This window comes from Phocoena sinus, chromosome 15, assembly GCF_008692025.1.
Source record: "Phocoena sinus isolate mPhoSin1 chromosome 15, mPhoSin1.pri, whole genome shotgun sequence".
Classification (NCBI taxonomy): Eukaryota; Metazoa; Chordata; class Mammalia; order Artiodactyla; family Phocoenidae; genus Phocoena; species Phocoena sinus.
In genome coordinates this window covers 21,402,734-21,415,183 of record NC_045777.1, presented here as the reverse complement: position 1 = coordinate 21,415,183, position 12,450 = coordinate 21,402,734, and the positions used below count along the sequence as shown (strand labels likewise).

Genomic DNA, 12,450 nt, shown 5'->3' with positions numbered 1-12,450 from the left:
AAACACCGTGCAGTGCAGGTAGAAGGAGACAGAACCCTACATACTGTTCATTGAAGAAAGGGAACTTTACAGAACTGATCAGTGTGATCCCGTATTTCTTCGTTGAAAAACACACTCTATCTACACTTACCAAAAGTGGGGAGAGGGGAGAGAAATGCTCTAAAATACACTTCTGCTTGTCCTCTCTGGAATTAGGGATTGCAGGTAATTTTTATTTTTTTGGTTCTTTCTCAAATTTTGGTCAATGAATATGGATTACTTTTAAAGCCAGAGTGACATTAATAGCTACCATTTGTGGGCTTATTATGCAGGGGTGTTGTGCTAGGTGCTTTACGTGGTTTAAAGCCCTTTATGTCTTCACAAAAACCCAGGGAGGGAGGGTATTCTGTTTATCCCCACTTTACAGAGAGGAAATTGAGGGTCAGAGAGGTTAAGGGGCTTGACCAAGGTCAAACAACCACAGAGTGGCAGAGTTGAGATTTAAAACCAGAGTTAAGATACCAGACTCCAAAATTCAAGCATTTAATTATTACCATTTTTGCCTCTCAGGACAAGAAAATAATACATGTTCTGTTTCCTTAAATGTTTTACCGTGGAAAACATCGAGGGAATCAAAAATAGAAAGACAAATATAATTTTCAGTTATAAAATGAATGAGTTCTGGGGATCTAATGAACAGCAAGGTGAGTATAGCTAAGAGTACTCTGTGGTACACTTGGGATTTGCTAAGAGAGTAAATCTTCAACCTTCTCACTACATACACAGAATGATAACTATGTGAGGTGATGGACGAGTTAACTAGCGTGGTTGGGAAAGTCACTTGACAATGTACACATTTATCGAATTATCACCTTGTACACTTTAAATGTACGCTAGACCCTTGAACAATGCGGAGGTTGGGGCACTGACCCCCCTGACAGCAGCCGAAAATCCATGTATAACTTAAGAGTCGGCCCCCCGTATATGCGGTTCCACCATATCCAAGGTTCCACACCTGTGGATTCAACCAACCGCAGATGGTGTAGTACTGCAGCATGTATTTATTGAAGAAGATCCCCATATAAGTGCACCTGCACAGTTCAAGCTTGTGTTGTTCAAGGGCCAACTGTATACAATTTTATTTCTCGACTGAACCTCAGTAAAGCATTAAAAAAAAGAAAAGAAAAATATAATGAGCACTGATGTACCTACCACCCAGCTTCCAGGAAGTCCTTAGATAAAGGGATTGGGGTGGGGGTTCAGGGAGGGAGAAGGGGTGCTTAGGGAGGAGAATGAAGCACAGAGCCAGAAGTCTCAACCTACACACACCACACACCACACACACACGAGGAAGCAATGAAATACCGTGCAGTGCAGGTAGAAGGAGACAGAACCCTACATACTGTTCATTGAAGAAAGGGAACTTTACAGAACTGATCAGTGTGATCCCGTATTTCTTCGTTGAAAAACACACTCTATCTACACTTACCAAAGGTGGGGAGAGGGGAGAGAAATGCTCTAAAATACACTTCTGCTTGTCCTCTCTGGAATTAGGGATTGCAGGTAATTTTAGAACCACGCATAGAACCACACACACACCACACACACAGACACAGGGCTCCTAGGCTCCACTTCTGGCTGCTCTGGGGCTGTGGCCCCGACCATGGTGGGGGACCGCAGGCAGGCGGCCGTCCACCCCTTCTCCCGCCCCTGCTCAGCGTTCCTTCCTCTTTTCTGCATTTCACTGACTTGCGCTTCCCCAGCTGCCTCATTTATAGGTCCCTGGGTCCCCTCCAAGGCCTCGAGGTTTTGGCAGCTCTGCAGGACAAAGACATGGCCAGGGGCCCTGATGACACATGGAGGTGGGCGACCCTGGTGGTACTGGCCGCCCTGGGCACAGCTGTGACAGCGACCACCAGCCCCGGCGTCGTGGCCAGGATCACCCAGAAGGGCCTGGACTACGGTAACTGGATGCCTTCCTTTTCTCCCCTCCAACCTCTGAGGAGCACTGATTGAGCACCTGCTGTGTGCAGCCCTTTACATCCAGTGTACGGCCTGCTCACAGCTCCTCCAAGGAGGCCCTCTTACCCCTGTGTTACATATGAAGAAGCTGAGATAAGGTGAGCTACCCAAGGTCACAGGGCTGGAAGTGGCAGCACCGGGATTGGAGCCCTGGCCTGGAGGACTCTGAGTCCAGTGCTCAGGTCCCTCACGGTCCCCTCCCTCTACGCAATACCCAACTCGGGCTTCTAGGCCTTTCACTTCCTTCCAAGCTGGTTCTCAGCCCTGATTTTTGTCTCAAGGTCCCTGGCTCAGTCTTCAGTGTGGGGAGGCCCTCCCCCAGGGCAGGGGCTGGCAGCCATATTGTGCATACTAGCCATCTGGGTGACCCAGAGAGGGTCCCCCAGGCCCTGCATCCAGGCCCAGATAGAGGAGAGACTGGCATGAAGCAGCCCTCTGACCTGCTCAGATCGGTGCCAGGCACTGTGCTAAAAGGACGTACTGTTACTAGCGACCTTTACAGATGAGCAGACAAACTCGGAGGAGGGACTGGGAAGTGGGCGGCCTGGATCTGAGCTCTGGTCTTGTCGGATGTACCAGGGTGGGGCTGCTCAATGCTGCCTCTCAGTGACAGAGAGATGAACTGCAGAACAGTGGGGGACAGCCAGTGCCAGAGAAATCAGATCCGGAAGGCAGAACCACAGCCGCGGTGGACCCCTGGAGAATCAGGACAGGACCAAAGGGACCTGGTATCCCACCCCTGAATTCCTACCCTAGCCCAGGCAGGACACCTCTGAATCCCAGGGGTGCAGACGGAAGGTTCCCCATGAGCTAAGAGAAAGGATTATGTCCCTGCTCTATACCCAGAGCTGGGGTGGTTCTGAAGTCTTCCAGAGAGCAGAGGCTTGGGCTCGGCCTTTAAGCCCAGAAGTCTTCATGTCCTGTCACAGCAGCCTCGGTTCCCCCTGCTACTCACACCCCATGCGGCAACCAGTGAGATTTGTGAAATACAGCAAAGCTGCCCATTCCCCCCTTTACTTACACTGTTCAGTGTTTCCCTAGTGCCCTCAGTGGATGTCTTGGGCTTGGCATTAGAGACCCTTCGAGACCTGGCCGCTGCAGACCCACAGATCGTGGCCATCCCACATTTTCTTTTCCCTCCGGGCAGTGACAATCTATGCATTGTTTACTTTTGAACCCCCAGAAGGCCTATCCCAGGGCACAGGCTCTGGGACCAGAAGGCCTGGATTCCAATCCTGCCTCCATCACCTGCCAGCTGTGTGGTCACCTTTCTGAGTCTCAGCTTCCTCATCTGTGAACTGGGAGTCGTAACAGGACCTACTACCCAGGATTGTTCAGATTCAGTAACTTAATATGTGTATAGAGCCCAGAACTGTGCCTGGAACAGAGTAAGAGCTTGATAACTGTTATTATTATTCTTACTATTATTATTCTTACTACTTCCTAACTGGCTCCTGGGATCCCTCATCCTACTACTTACTCTTCTCATTTAACGTGTTTGCCTTTTAACTGGTTTTTCGATGCTGTTAACCACGTAATAACTGATGGCAGAATTCCTGACCCTGGAACATTCATTCATTCATTCCTCCAACAGGTATTAAGTTCTAGTCACTGTGGTAAAGATAGGGGACGTCCGTGACGTCTACCACTGACCTTGGGGGGCTTACATCTAGTAGGGAAGAGAGATAGTAGTAAAAAAATCACATGAATAAATGCATAATTACAAACGGTAATGGGAGCTCCAAAAGAGATGCCCACAGCACCATGAGAATGATAACAAGGGGGCTCGCTCTCATCTGATGAGTCAGAGAAAGTTCCTAGAGGAAGTGATGACTAGAATGACCAGGTGAAGATGAGAGGAAAGGGTTTCCTAGGCAACAGGAGTGGTACATGCAAAGGTCCTGTGGCGAGAGAGTCTGAAAGCCAGAGAGATAGAGTATCTGTGAGGGCAGAGCACAGAGCAGATGTTCAATAACACCTGCAGGATGCATGACAGGGCATTTGGAGGGGGTGATATTTTAAACTAGGGGTTGGCAAATGACAGCCTATAGGCCAAATCTGGACCAACACATGTTTTTGCATGGCCCAGGAACTAAGCATGGCTTTTACAGTTGGAAAAAATCAAAAGAAGAATCCTATCTCACACCATGTGAAAATGATATGAAACTCAAATTCCAGTGTCCATCAATAAAGTTTTATTGGAACACAACCATACCTATTCATTGACGTATTGTCTACGGCTGCTTTTGTGCAATGAAAGCAAAGCTGAGTGGCCGTGACAGAGACAGTAAGACCCACAGAGCAGAAAATATTTGCTCTGGGGCCCTTGACAAAAACCTTAACTTGAGCCCTGCTTTAGATCTTTCCAATCCCAATGTCCCTGCCATGAACAGGCTGCACACCTCTGACCACTGACCCCACTCTTTCCCCTCAGCCTGCCAGCAGGGAGTGACTACTCTGCAGAAGGAGTTGGAGAAGGTCACAATTCCCACTTTCTCAGGAAGCTTTAAGATGAAGTACCTTGGGAAAGGGAAGTATAGCTTCTACAGGTAAGGTCCGTCAAGCTCAGTCCTCCGTATGCAGGACTGTAGTGTGTTGGGGCCACGAAGACCTAGACTCACAGAGCCACCGACTCCTAAACTCAGAGACACTGGGATCCCAAAGCTAATCTTTACACCATCCCAAGGGGATCCAATCCCCCAAGCTGCATGTGGAGAAAACCACACAAACGGTCTTTCAGGCACTCACCGTGACTCCTGCGGGGATGTCACGGACCCCCAAACTCTGTGCCAAGTCCACGTGTTAATTAGGATTAGGGGTGGGGGACAGAAAACCTAGTCCAAAATGGCCTAAACCAGAAGGTATTGGCTCACAAGTTCAGCTTGAGGAAGGCTCAAATGTCACTGGACCCTGTTTCTCTCCTGCCACCTCTCAGCACCGCTTCCCTCGGGAGGGCTAATTCTTGAGTAGGGCCTCCCCGCGAAGCACTCGGCAGCGTCTTCTCAGCACTCCCAGCCCTGTGGGAGGAGGGCACCTTCTCCTTACAGCTCAAGCAAAACTCCTAAGGTTCACTCTGATTGGTCCGTCTTAGGCTATGTACACACTCCTGGACCAATCACTGTGGCCAGGGGGATAGAAGACACGAAGGAGCTTGTGCTGAAGTCTCAAGCTCCACCCCCTGAAGATGGCGGCGAAGTCAACTTTCTCTGGAGCGTCACGGACTAGATGTGGGGAAGGGTTCCTCCAAAGTAAAATGGCACTTCTGTTATCACGAGAGAGGGGTATGGGTGCTGGGGAGAGAAATCCATAAATGTCCTCTAAAGAATTTTATGCACTCATTCATTCAACAGATATTTTTGAGCACCTACTATGTGTCTGACTCCTCAGGCTATGCTACAGTAGTGAAAACAAGGCAGACACGTTCCACCCTTTACAGAAATCGTAGTCACTGGGATAATCTTCACTGATCGTCACACACCCTGCAAGACAGAGGTTACTGTGCTCATTTTACAACATGAGGAAACTGAGGGTCAGCATGATTAAGTGATGTGCCCGGGGTCACACAGCAGTAAACTGAAGAGCAGGGTTCAAATGCAGATTTGTCTGACTTCAAAGCCTAACCACAGAGCTCCCCAGGCTGCTCTCATAGCTTCTGGGTTCTTTTGGAATAACTGGGGTAAAGAGCCGGGACGGAGGGGAATGGGTCTGCACTGACCACTGACTGAGTCCTTGTGGGGACACTTAGAGACTAACTGATCATTTCTTCTTTGCAGCTTGGTTATTCGTGAATTCAAGCTTCCCAATTCCCAGATAAGACCATCGCCTGGTCAAGACCTTGATCTCTCCGTCAAAGATGCCAGTATCAAGATGAGTGGCAAATGGAAGGCACGAAAGAATTTCATGTGCGTGTCCAAGCTCAGTGCTTGTTGAGTGTGTGGGTGAGCTCTTGGTGATATTTGGAGGAGATGAGAGCCAAGGTCTCGAGAATGCCCAATTTTTGCCTGGCCCGTTACCATTTGCCCCCTCAGACTTCCTGGGGGAACTTTTCACAGAAGAATTTTCAACATAACCCTTGGTTAATAGCGGAGAATTTCCCCACATCTCAATGCAGGGCACGGGCAAGGCTGAGTTGGTGCATGTGGCTTAGGATGGAAGGCTAAGTGGGACCTTTAGTTTACCCCTTTATCAATTAGCTATCGCTCTGTAACAAACCACCAGTGACCGAAACTCAGTGACCTAAAACAAGTCATATATCATCACTTACCTATCTATGTGTCGGCTGGGGTTCCCTGATGTAGGTCGACCTCAGCTGAGGTAGCAGTGCTACACAGGTATCTCCTCCTCCCTGGACCAGTGGGCTACCCAGAGCATATTTAGTGATGGTGGAGGTGCAAAAAGGGCAACCAGAAACATGCAGTTCCCCTTAAGGCCTGGGGGGGATTGAACTGGCCCTTGGTCACTTCTATTCGTATGCCATTGGCCAAAGCAAGTCATGTGGTCAAGTCCAAAGTCAGGAGCATGGAAATACACACATATCCCCCCAAGGTAGGCAATGGTGAGGGTATGGGTGCAGGGAGGGGTGAAAATTGGGGCAGATCATCCAAACTACAGCTCTGAATCTAAATATCGGGCCCTTCCTGCAGTGACTGTGCAGCAGTGACAGTGGCTCAGACTGACCTGTCAGTTTATCAACTTCTCCTTTGTGGTGAGTCCAGGGAGAAAACAGACACTGTGGTGAGGAGAGGGGCGTGAGTCTGCCTTCTGTTACAAGGACTGCTGGGTGTGTCCATTCCCCACAACAAGAATTGCTTACTTCTTCACTTGGGCTGTTTCACATCTATCATTTCACTACTGATCACACACACACACAAAATGATAACAATACTTCCTCACATTATAGAAGAGTTGACAAACTACATTCACACGTACTGTCTTATCCCAAACTCATTTCATCCCAGAGGGAGGAGTTATTAACCCCATTTAATGAATGAGGGCATTAATTAAAGTCATTGGTCCCCCAAAGTCAGCTTTCTAGTGGCAAAGCTGGTGTCCCACTGCTGGTCCAGGGTCTGGTTAAGGAAACTGAAGCTCAGAGGGGTTGAGGAACACTCTCAGTGCCACACAGCACACAGGCAGAGGCTGAGGCAGTAAGAGCAGGGTTCTGCCAGGCAGACACGGGTTCAAACTTCGGGTTGGAATCCTGGCTCTTTCACTCAGCTGCTGTGTGATCTTGGGCAAGCTGCCTTCCCTCTCTGAACTCCATCTCCTCACCCAGAGTGGAGATAATAGCAAAACTTGCCTTCCAGCATTGGTGTGAAGTCTGAATGGCAGCGAGAAGAAAATGCTTGCTCCAAGTCTTTTCTTTCTGTTTCCCTTCAGCAAAGTCAGCGGCAACTTTGACCTGAGTGTGGAGGGCATCTCCATTTTGGCTGGTCTCAAGCTGGGTTATGACCCCACCTCAGGCCACCCCACAGTCACCTGCTCCAGCTGCAGCAGCCACGTCAATAGTGTCCGCGTACGCATCTCACGCAGCAGCCTGGGGTATGATCTCCTGGGGCTGTGGATGGGAGGAGGGACTGGATTGTCCTAGTTATTCTTTCTTTTTTTATAAATTTATTTTTGGCTGTGTTGGGTCTTCTCCTTTGTGGTGAATCCAGGGAGAAAACAGACACTGTGGTGAGGAGAGGGGCGTGAGTCTGCCTTCTGTTACAAGGACTGCTGGGTGTGTCCATTCCCCACAACAAGAATTGCTTACTTCTTCACTTGGGCTGTTTCACATCTATCATTTCACTACTGATCACACACACACACAAAATGATAACAATACTTCCTCACATTATAGAAGAGTTGACAAACTACATTCACACGTACTGTCTTATCCCAAACTCATTTCATCCCAGAGGGAGGAGTTATGGACTCCTGCGCGTGGACTTTCTCTAGTTGTGGCGAGCGGGGGCTACTCAGCTGCGGTGCACGGGCTTCTCATTGCGGTGGCTTCTCTTGTTGCAGAGCATGGGCTCTAGGCGCGCAGACTTCAGTAGTTGTGGCGCGTGGGCTCACTTGCTCCGCGGCATGTGGGATCTTCCCGGACCAGGGCTCAAACCCGTGTCCCCTGCATTGGCAGGTGGATTCTTAACCACTGTGCCACCAGGGCAGTCCCTGTCCTAGTTATTCTTGTATTCAGAAAACACATCCCAAATGCCACTTCTATGCCAGGCCTCAGGTGTAAGGGGACAGGGGTCTACAGATGGAACACACCACATCTCTGCCTTGAAGAGTCACTCGCTCATTCAATATTCATTCAGCAAACTTTACTGAGCACTTATGCTCCGGGCTGTGCACTAAACACTTTAAGTGCACCAAGTTATACAATCCTTACCACAAGCCTGCAAGCATTCATCTCTCCATCCATCCAATGACCATCGACTAAGAATCTGCTATGCACCAGGCTTGTGCATTTTGCTCAGGAAATAGCAGTGGTCACTAAAAATTTGGCCTTGCTAACAGCGATTGGAGACTTACTGCGTGCCTGGCACTGTTTCAAGCATGTTCCTTATCTCATTCAATCCACACAATGACTCTGTGCAGTTCGTCAATTATTACCCCATATTCAGAGGAGACAAGACACAGAAAGAATAGGAAATAACCTGAGTTTTCATCCCTAGTGAGTATTGAGAAGGGATTGGGATTCAGCCCAGGACTTGCTGGCCCCAGAGTCTTAGCTACACAGTCCCCGCTCTTTTGAAGCTTCCAGGCCGTGGGGAAGACAAACATTAATCAAATCATTGCATTAATGAATGGCTCACAATAAGAACTGAGAAAAAGAGATACAAAGTGCGATGAACACATAGAACTGGAGGATCTGACCTAGTCTGGGGGCTGGCCATTTCATTTTCTTTGATGAAATGACATTTCAATTGAGATGAAAAGAATAAGTAGGAGTTAATTAACTTGGGGACAATGGGTGTTTTAAGCAGAGAGAACAGCATGTGCAAAGGCCCTGTGGTGAGGGGAAGCACAGCACGCAGGAGGATACGGCAAAGCAGTGTGGCTGGAGTACAGAGAGAGGGAGTGGTGAGGACTGAGGCTGAGATGGGATGGGGGTCCAGCCGTGCACCTGTTGAAGAAATAACCTCAGAAACAGGTCACTGCACACAGGGGAAGAAGTGTCTGATGGGGGTGCACAGAGTTGGAGGCCAGGGATGAGGGAGTTTAGGTTTATTTGGAAAAGGGAGGAAGGCTTCCCAGATGAGGCAGCCTTCTGAATGCATCCCAGGGACACCTGGGAAGCCTCATGCATGTCCCCACGTGTCAATCTCCAGGTGGCTGATCCAACTCTTCCGTAAAAAAATCGAGTCTTTGCTCCGAAACAGCATGAACCGCAAGGTACGAGGGGCTCAGAATCTCACCTCCTGTCAGAGCGGGTGGGGCCTTCTGTGTCCACATACCTCACGCATCGCTGGACACTTCTGCTCTCACCCAGACCTCTTTTATATATATATATATATATATATATATATATATATATATATATCTTTATTGGTGTATAATTGCTTTACAGTGTTGTGTTAGTTTCTGTTGTACAACAAAGTGAATCAGCTATATGTATACATGTATCCCCATATCCCCTCCCTCTTAAGCCTCCCTCCCAGCCTCCCTATCCCACCCCTCTAGGTCGTCACAAAGCATGGAGCTGATCTCCCTGTGCTATGAAGCAGCTTCCCACTAGCCATCCATTTTACGTTTGGTAGTGTATATATGTCACTGCTACTCTCGCACTTCGTCAGAGCTTCCCCTTTGTCCCCTGTGTCCTCAAGTTCGTTCTCTATGTCTGTGTCTTTATTCCTGCCCTGCAGCTGGGTTCATCACCACCATTTTTGTAGATTCCACATATGTGTGGTATTTGTCTTTCTCTTTCTGACTTACTTCACTCTGTGTGACAGACTCTAGGTCCATCCACCTCACTACAAATAACTCAATTTCGTTCCTTTTTATGGCTGATTTCCCTTGTATATACGTACCACATCTTTATCCATTCATCTGTCGATGGACATTTAGGTTGCTTCCACGTCCTGGCTATTGTAAATAGTGCTGCAGTGAACATTGTGGTACATTTATCTTTTTGAATTATGGTTTTCTCAGGGTATATGCCCAGTAGTGGGATTGCTAGGTCATATGGTCGTTCTATTTTTAGTTTTTAAAGGAACCTCCATACTGCTCTCCGTAGTGGCTGTATCAATTTACATTCCTACCAGCAGTGCAGGAGGGTTCCTTTTCTCCACACCCTCTCCAGCATTTGTTGTTTCTAGATTTTTTTGATGATGGCCATTCAGACTGGTGTGAGGTGATACTTCATCGTGGTTTTTTTTTTTTTTTTTTTTTTTTATGCGTTACGCGGGCCTCTCACTGTTGTGGCCTCTCCCGTTGCGGAGGACAGGCTCCGGACGCGCAGGCTCAGCGGCCATGGCCCACGGGCCCAGCCGCTCCGCGGCATGTGGGATCCTCCCAGACCGGGGCACGAACCCGTGTCCCCTGCATCGGCAGGCGGACTCTCAACCACTGCGCCACCAGGGAAGCCCCTTCATCGTGGTTTTGATTTGCATTTCTCTAATGATTAATGATGTTGAGAATCTTTTCATGTGTTTGTTGGCAATCTGTATGTATACTTTGGAGAAATGTCTATTTAGGTCTTCCACCCATTTTTGGATTGGGTTGTTTGGTTTTTTGATATTGAGCTACATGAGCTGCTTGTATATTTTGGAGATTAATCCTTTGTCAGTTGCTTCATTTGCAAATATTTTCTCCCATTCTGAGGGCTGTCTTTTTGTCTTGTTTATGGTTTCCTTTGCTGTGCAAAAGCTTTTAAGTTTCATTAGGTCCCACTTGTTTCTTTTTTATTTTATTTCCATTACTCTAGGAGGTGGGTCAAAAAGGATCTTGCTGTGATTTATGTCATAGAGTGTCCTGCCTATTTTTTCCTCTAAAGGTTTTATAGTGTCTGGCCTTACATTTAGTCTTTAAACCATTTTGAGTTTATTTTTGTGTATGGTGTTAGGGAGTGTTCTAATTTCATTCTTTTACATGTAGCTGTCCAGTTTTCCCAGCACCACTTATTGAAGAGGTTGTCTTTTCTCTATTGTATATTCTTGCCTCCTTTGTCAAAGATAAGGTGACCATATGTGCGTGGGTTTATCTCTGCTCTCACCCAGACCTCTTCAGCAGTCCCCCACAGCCCTTGGAAAGCACATGTCCAGCTCTAAAAATCAGTCATGTCAATTTTCTTGGGGATCCAGTGAGAAACTAAGAAAGGGTCATGTGACTCACACACGGCAAATTCCCCCATGCTTGGACCACCTCTGCTCTTCTCCCATCATTCTCCCCTGCAGAGAAACTACCATTCTCTTGCACTGAGCCCCTCTCCTCATAGCCCTCCAGCCTCCTTCCCCATCCCCCAACCCCGAACCCCCTTGGTAGCGATACCCACCCAGAAAACGTGCAGCTGATGAAGCTGCTAGACTAGAGTGTGGTCAAACTATGTCCTGAGGCTGGAACTGGTACGAAAGACAGACACGGACCAGAGCTTCCCAAGCCTACCTTCACCCTAACCCCCACCCCACACAAGCCAACCTCTTCAGCTGAGAAAAGGGGCCATTCCTTGGGCTAGTTTTCCATTAATAAATTGTCAGTCTCCAGGAAACCCCTGAGCCTGTCTCCCAAGACAAGGGAGCTTGAGTTTTCTCAAAGGGCAATGGGGAGCCATTGAAGGCTTTAGGCAAAGGGGTGACCTGGCCAGATCTGTGCTTTAGAACAACTTCTTTGGCTGCCGTGAGAACGGCTGGAGAGACCAGGAGTCTCGGGGACACTGAGGAGGCTTGTGCAGTCTTCCAGGTGGGAGACCTTGGTCTCCCAGTGAAAGGCACTGACAACATGGGTAGGGAGACATCCATCAAGTGAGATCATCTATCTGAAGGCATTCTGTCAAAAGTTAAAAAAAAAAAATCCGTGCCTGGTGGTCAAAATGCATAACAGAGGAGATTATAAAACAGGTTTTAGAGTCAGAGTCTCTGGGCTTTGATTCTGGCTCCAGGGCTTAGCTGTGTGATGTTGAGCAAATCACTTGACTTTTCCAAACCTCAGTTTCACCATCTGTAAAATGGGGACATTGATACCTTCTTCACCAAGCCGTTGTAAGGATTACTAAAATAGTGAAGGCTCCCCACCAGCCTGGCTCAACCATAACTCAACCATCTTTGTAATTAAGTAATAGTATGAGGGGAGTGTTCGCATGTATTTAACGTAAAGAACTATTGAAACAGATTATTTCTTGTTAACGCCTTAAGAGTGACCCCTTGAGAGCAGCCAAGCGGAACAATAATAACACCGAGACACAGATAGAGGAAGTGATAGGGCTGGGCTTCAAACCCATGCCGCCCCACCTCAGAGGTGAAG

The 12,450-nt window shown here is 48.1% G+C and overlaps 1 protein-coding gene across 1 annotated transcript in view; it reads left to right on the top strand.

Annotated features, from left to right (window-relative positions):
- The first annotated feature begins 1,735 nt into the window (after positions 1–1,735).
- The window catches only part of BPI (bactericidal permeability increasing protein), a 30,191-nt gene continuing 19,476 nt past the window's right edge, over positions 1,736–12,450 (top strand). The window contains exons 1-5 of the mRNA XM_032607038.1: positions 1,736–1,942; positions 4,436–4,550; positions 5,775–5,903; positions 7,381–7,542; positions 9,324–9,387. Coding sequence (XP_032462929.1) covers positions 1,813–1,942; positions 4,436–4,550; positions 5,775–5,903; positions 7,381–7,542; positions 9,324–9,387 — 600 coding nt within the window. The 5' untranslated portion in view covers positions 1,736–1,812. The remainder of the gene's footprint in view (positions 1,943–4,435; positions 4,551–5,774; positions 5,904–7,380; positions 7,543–9,323; positions 9,388–12,450) is intronic.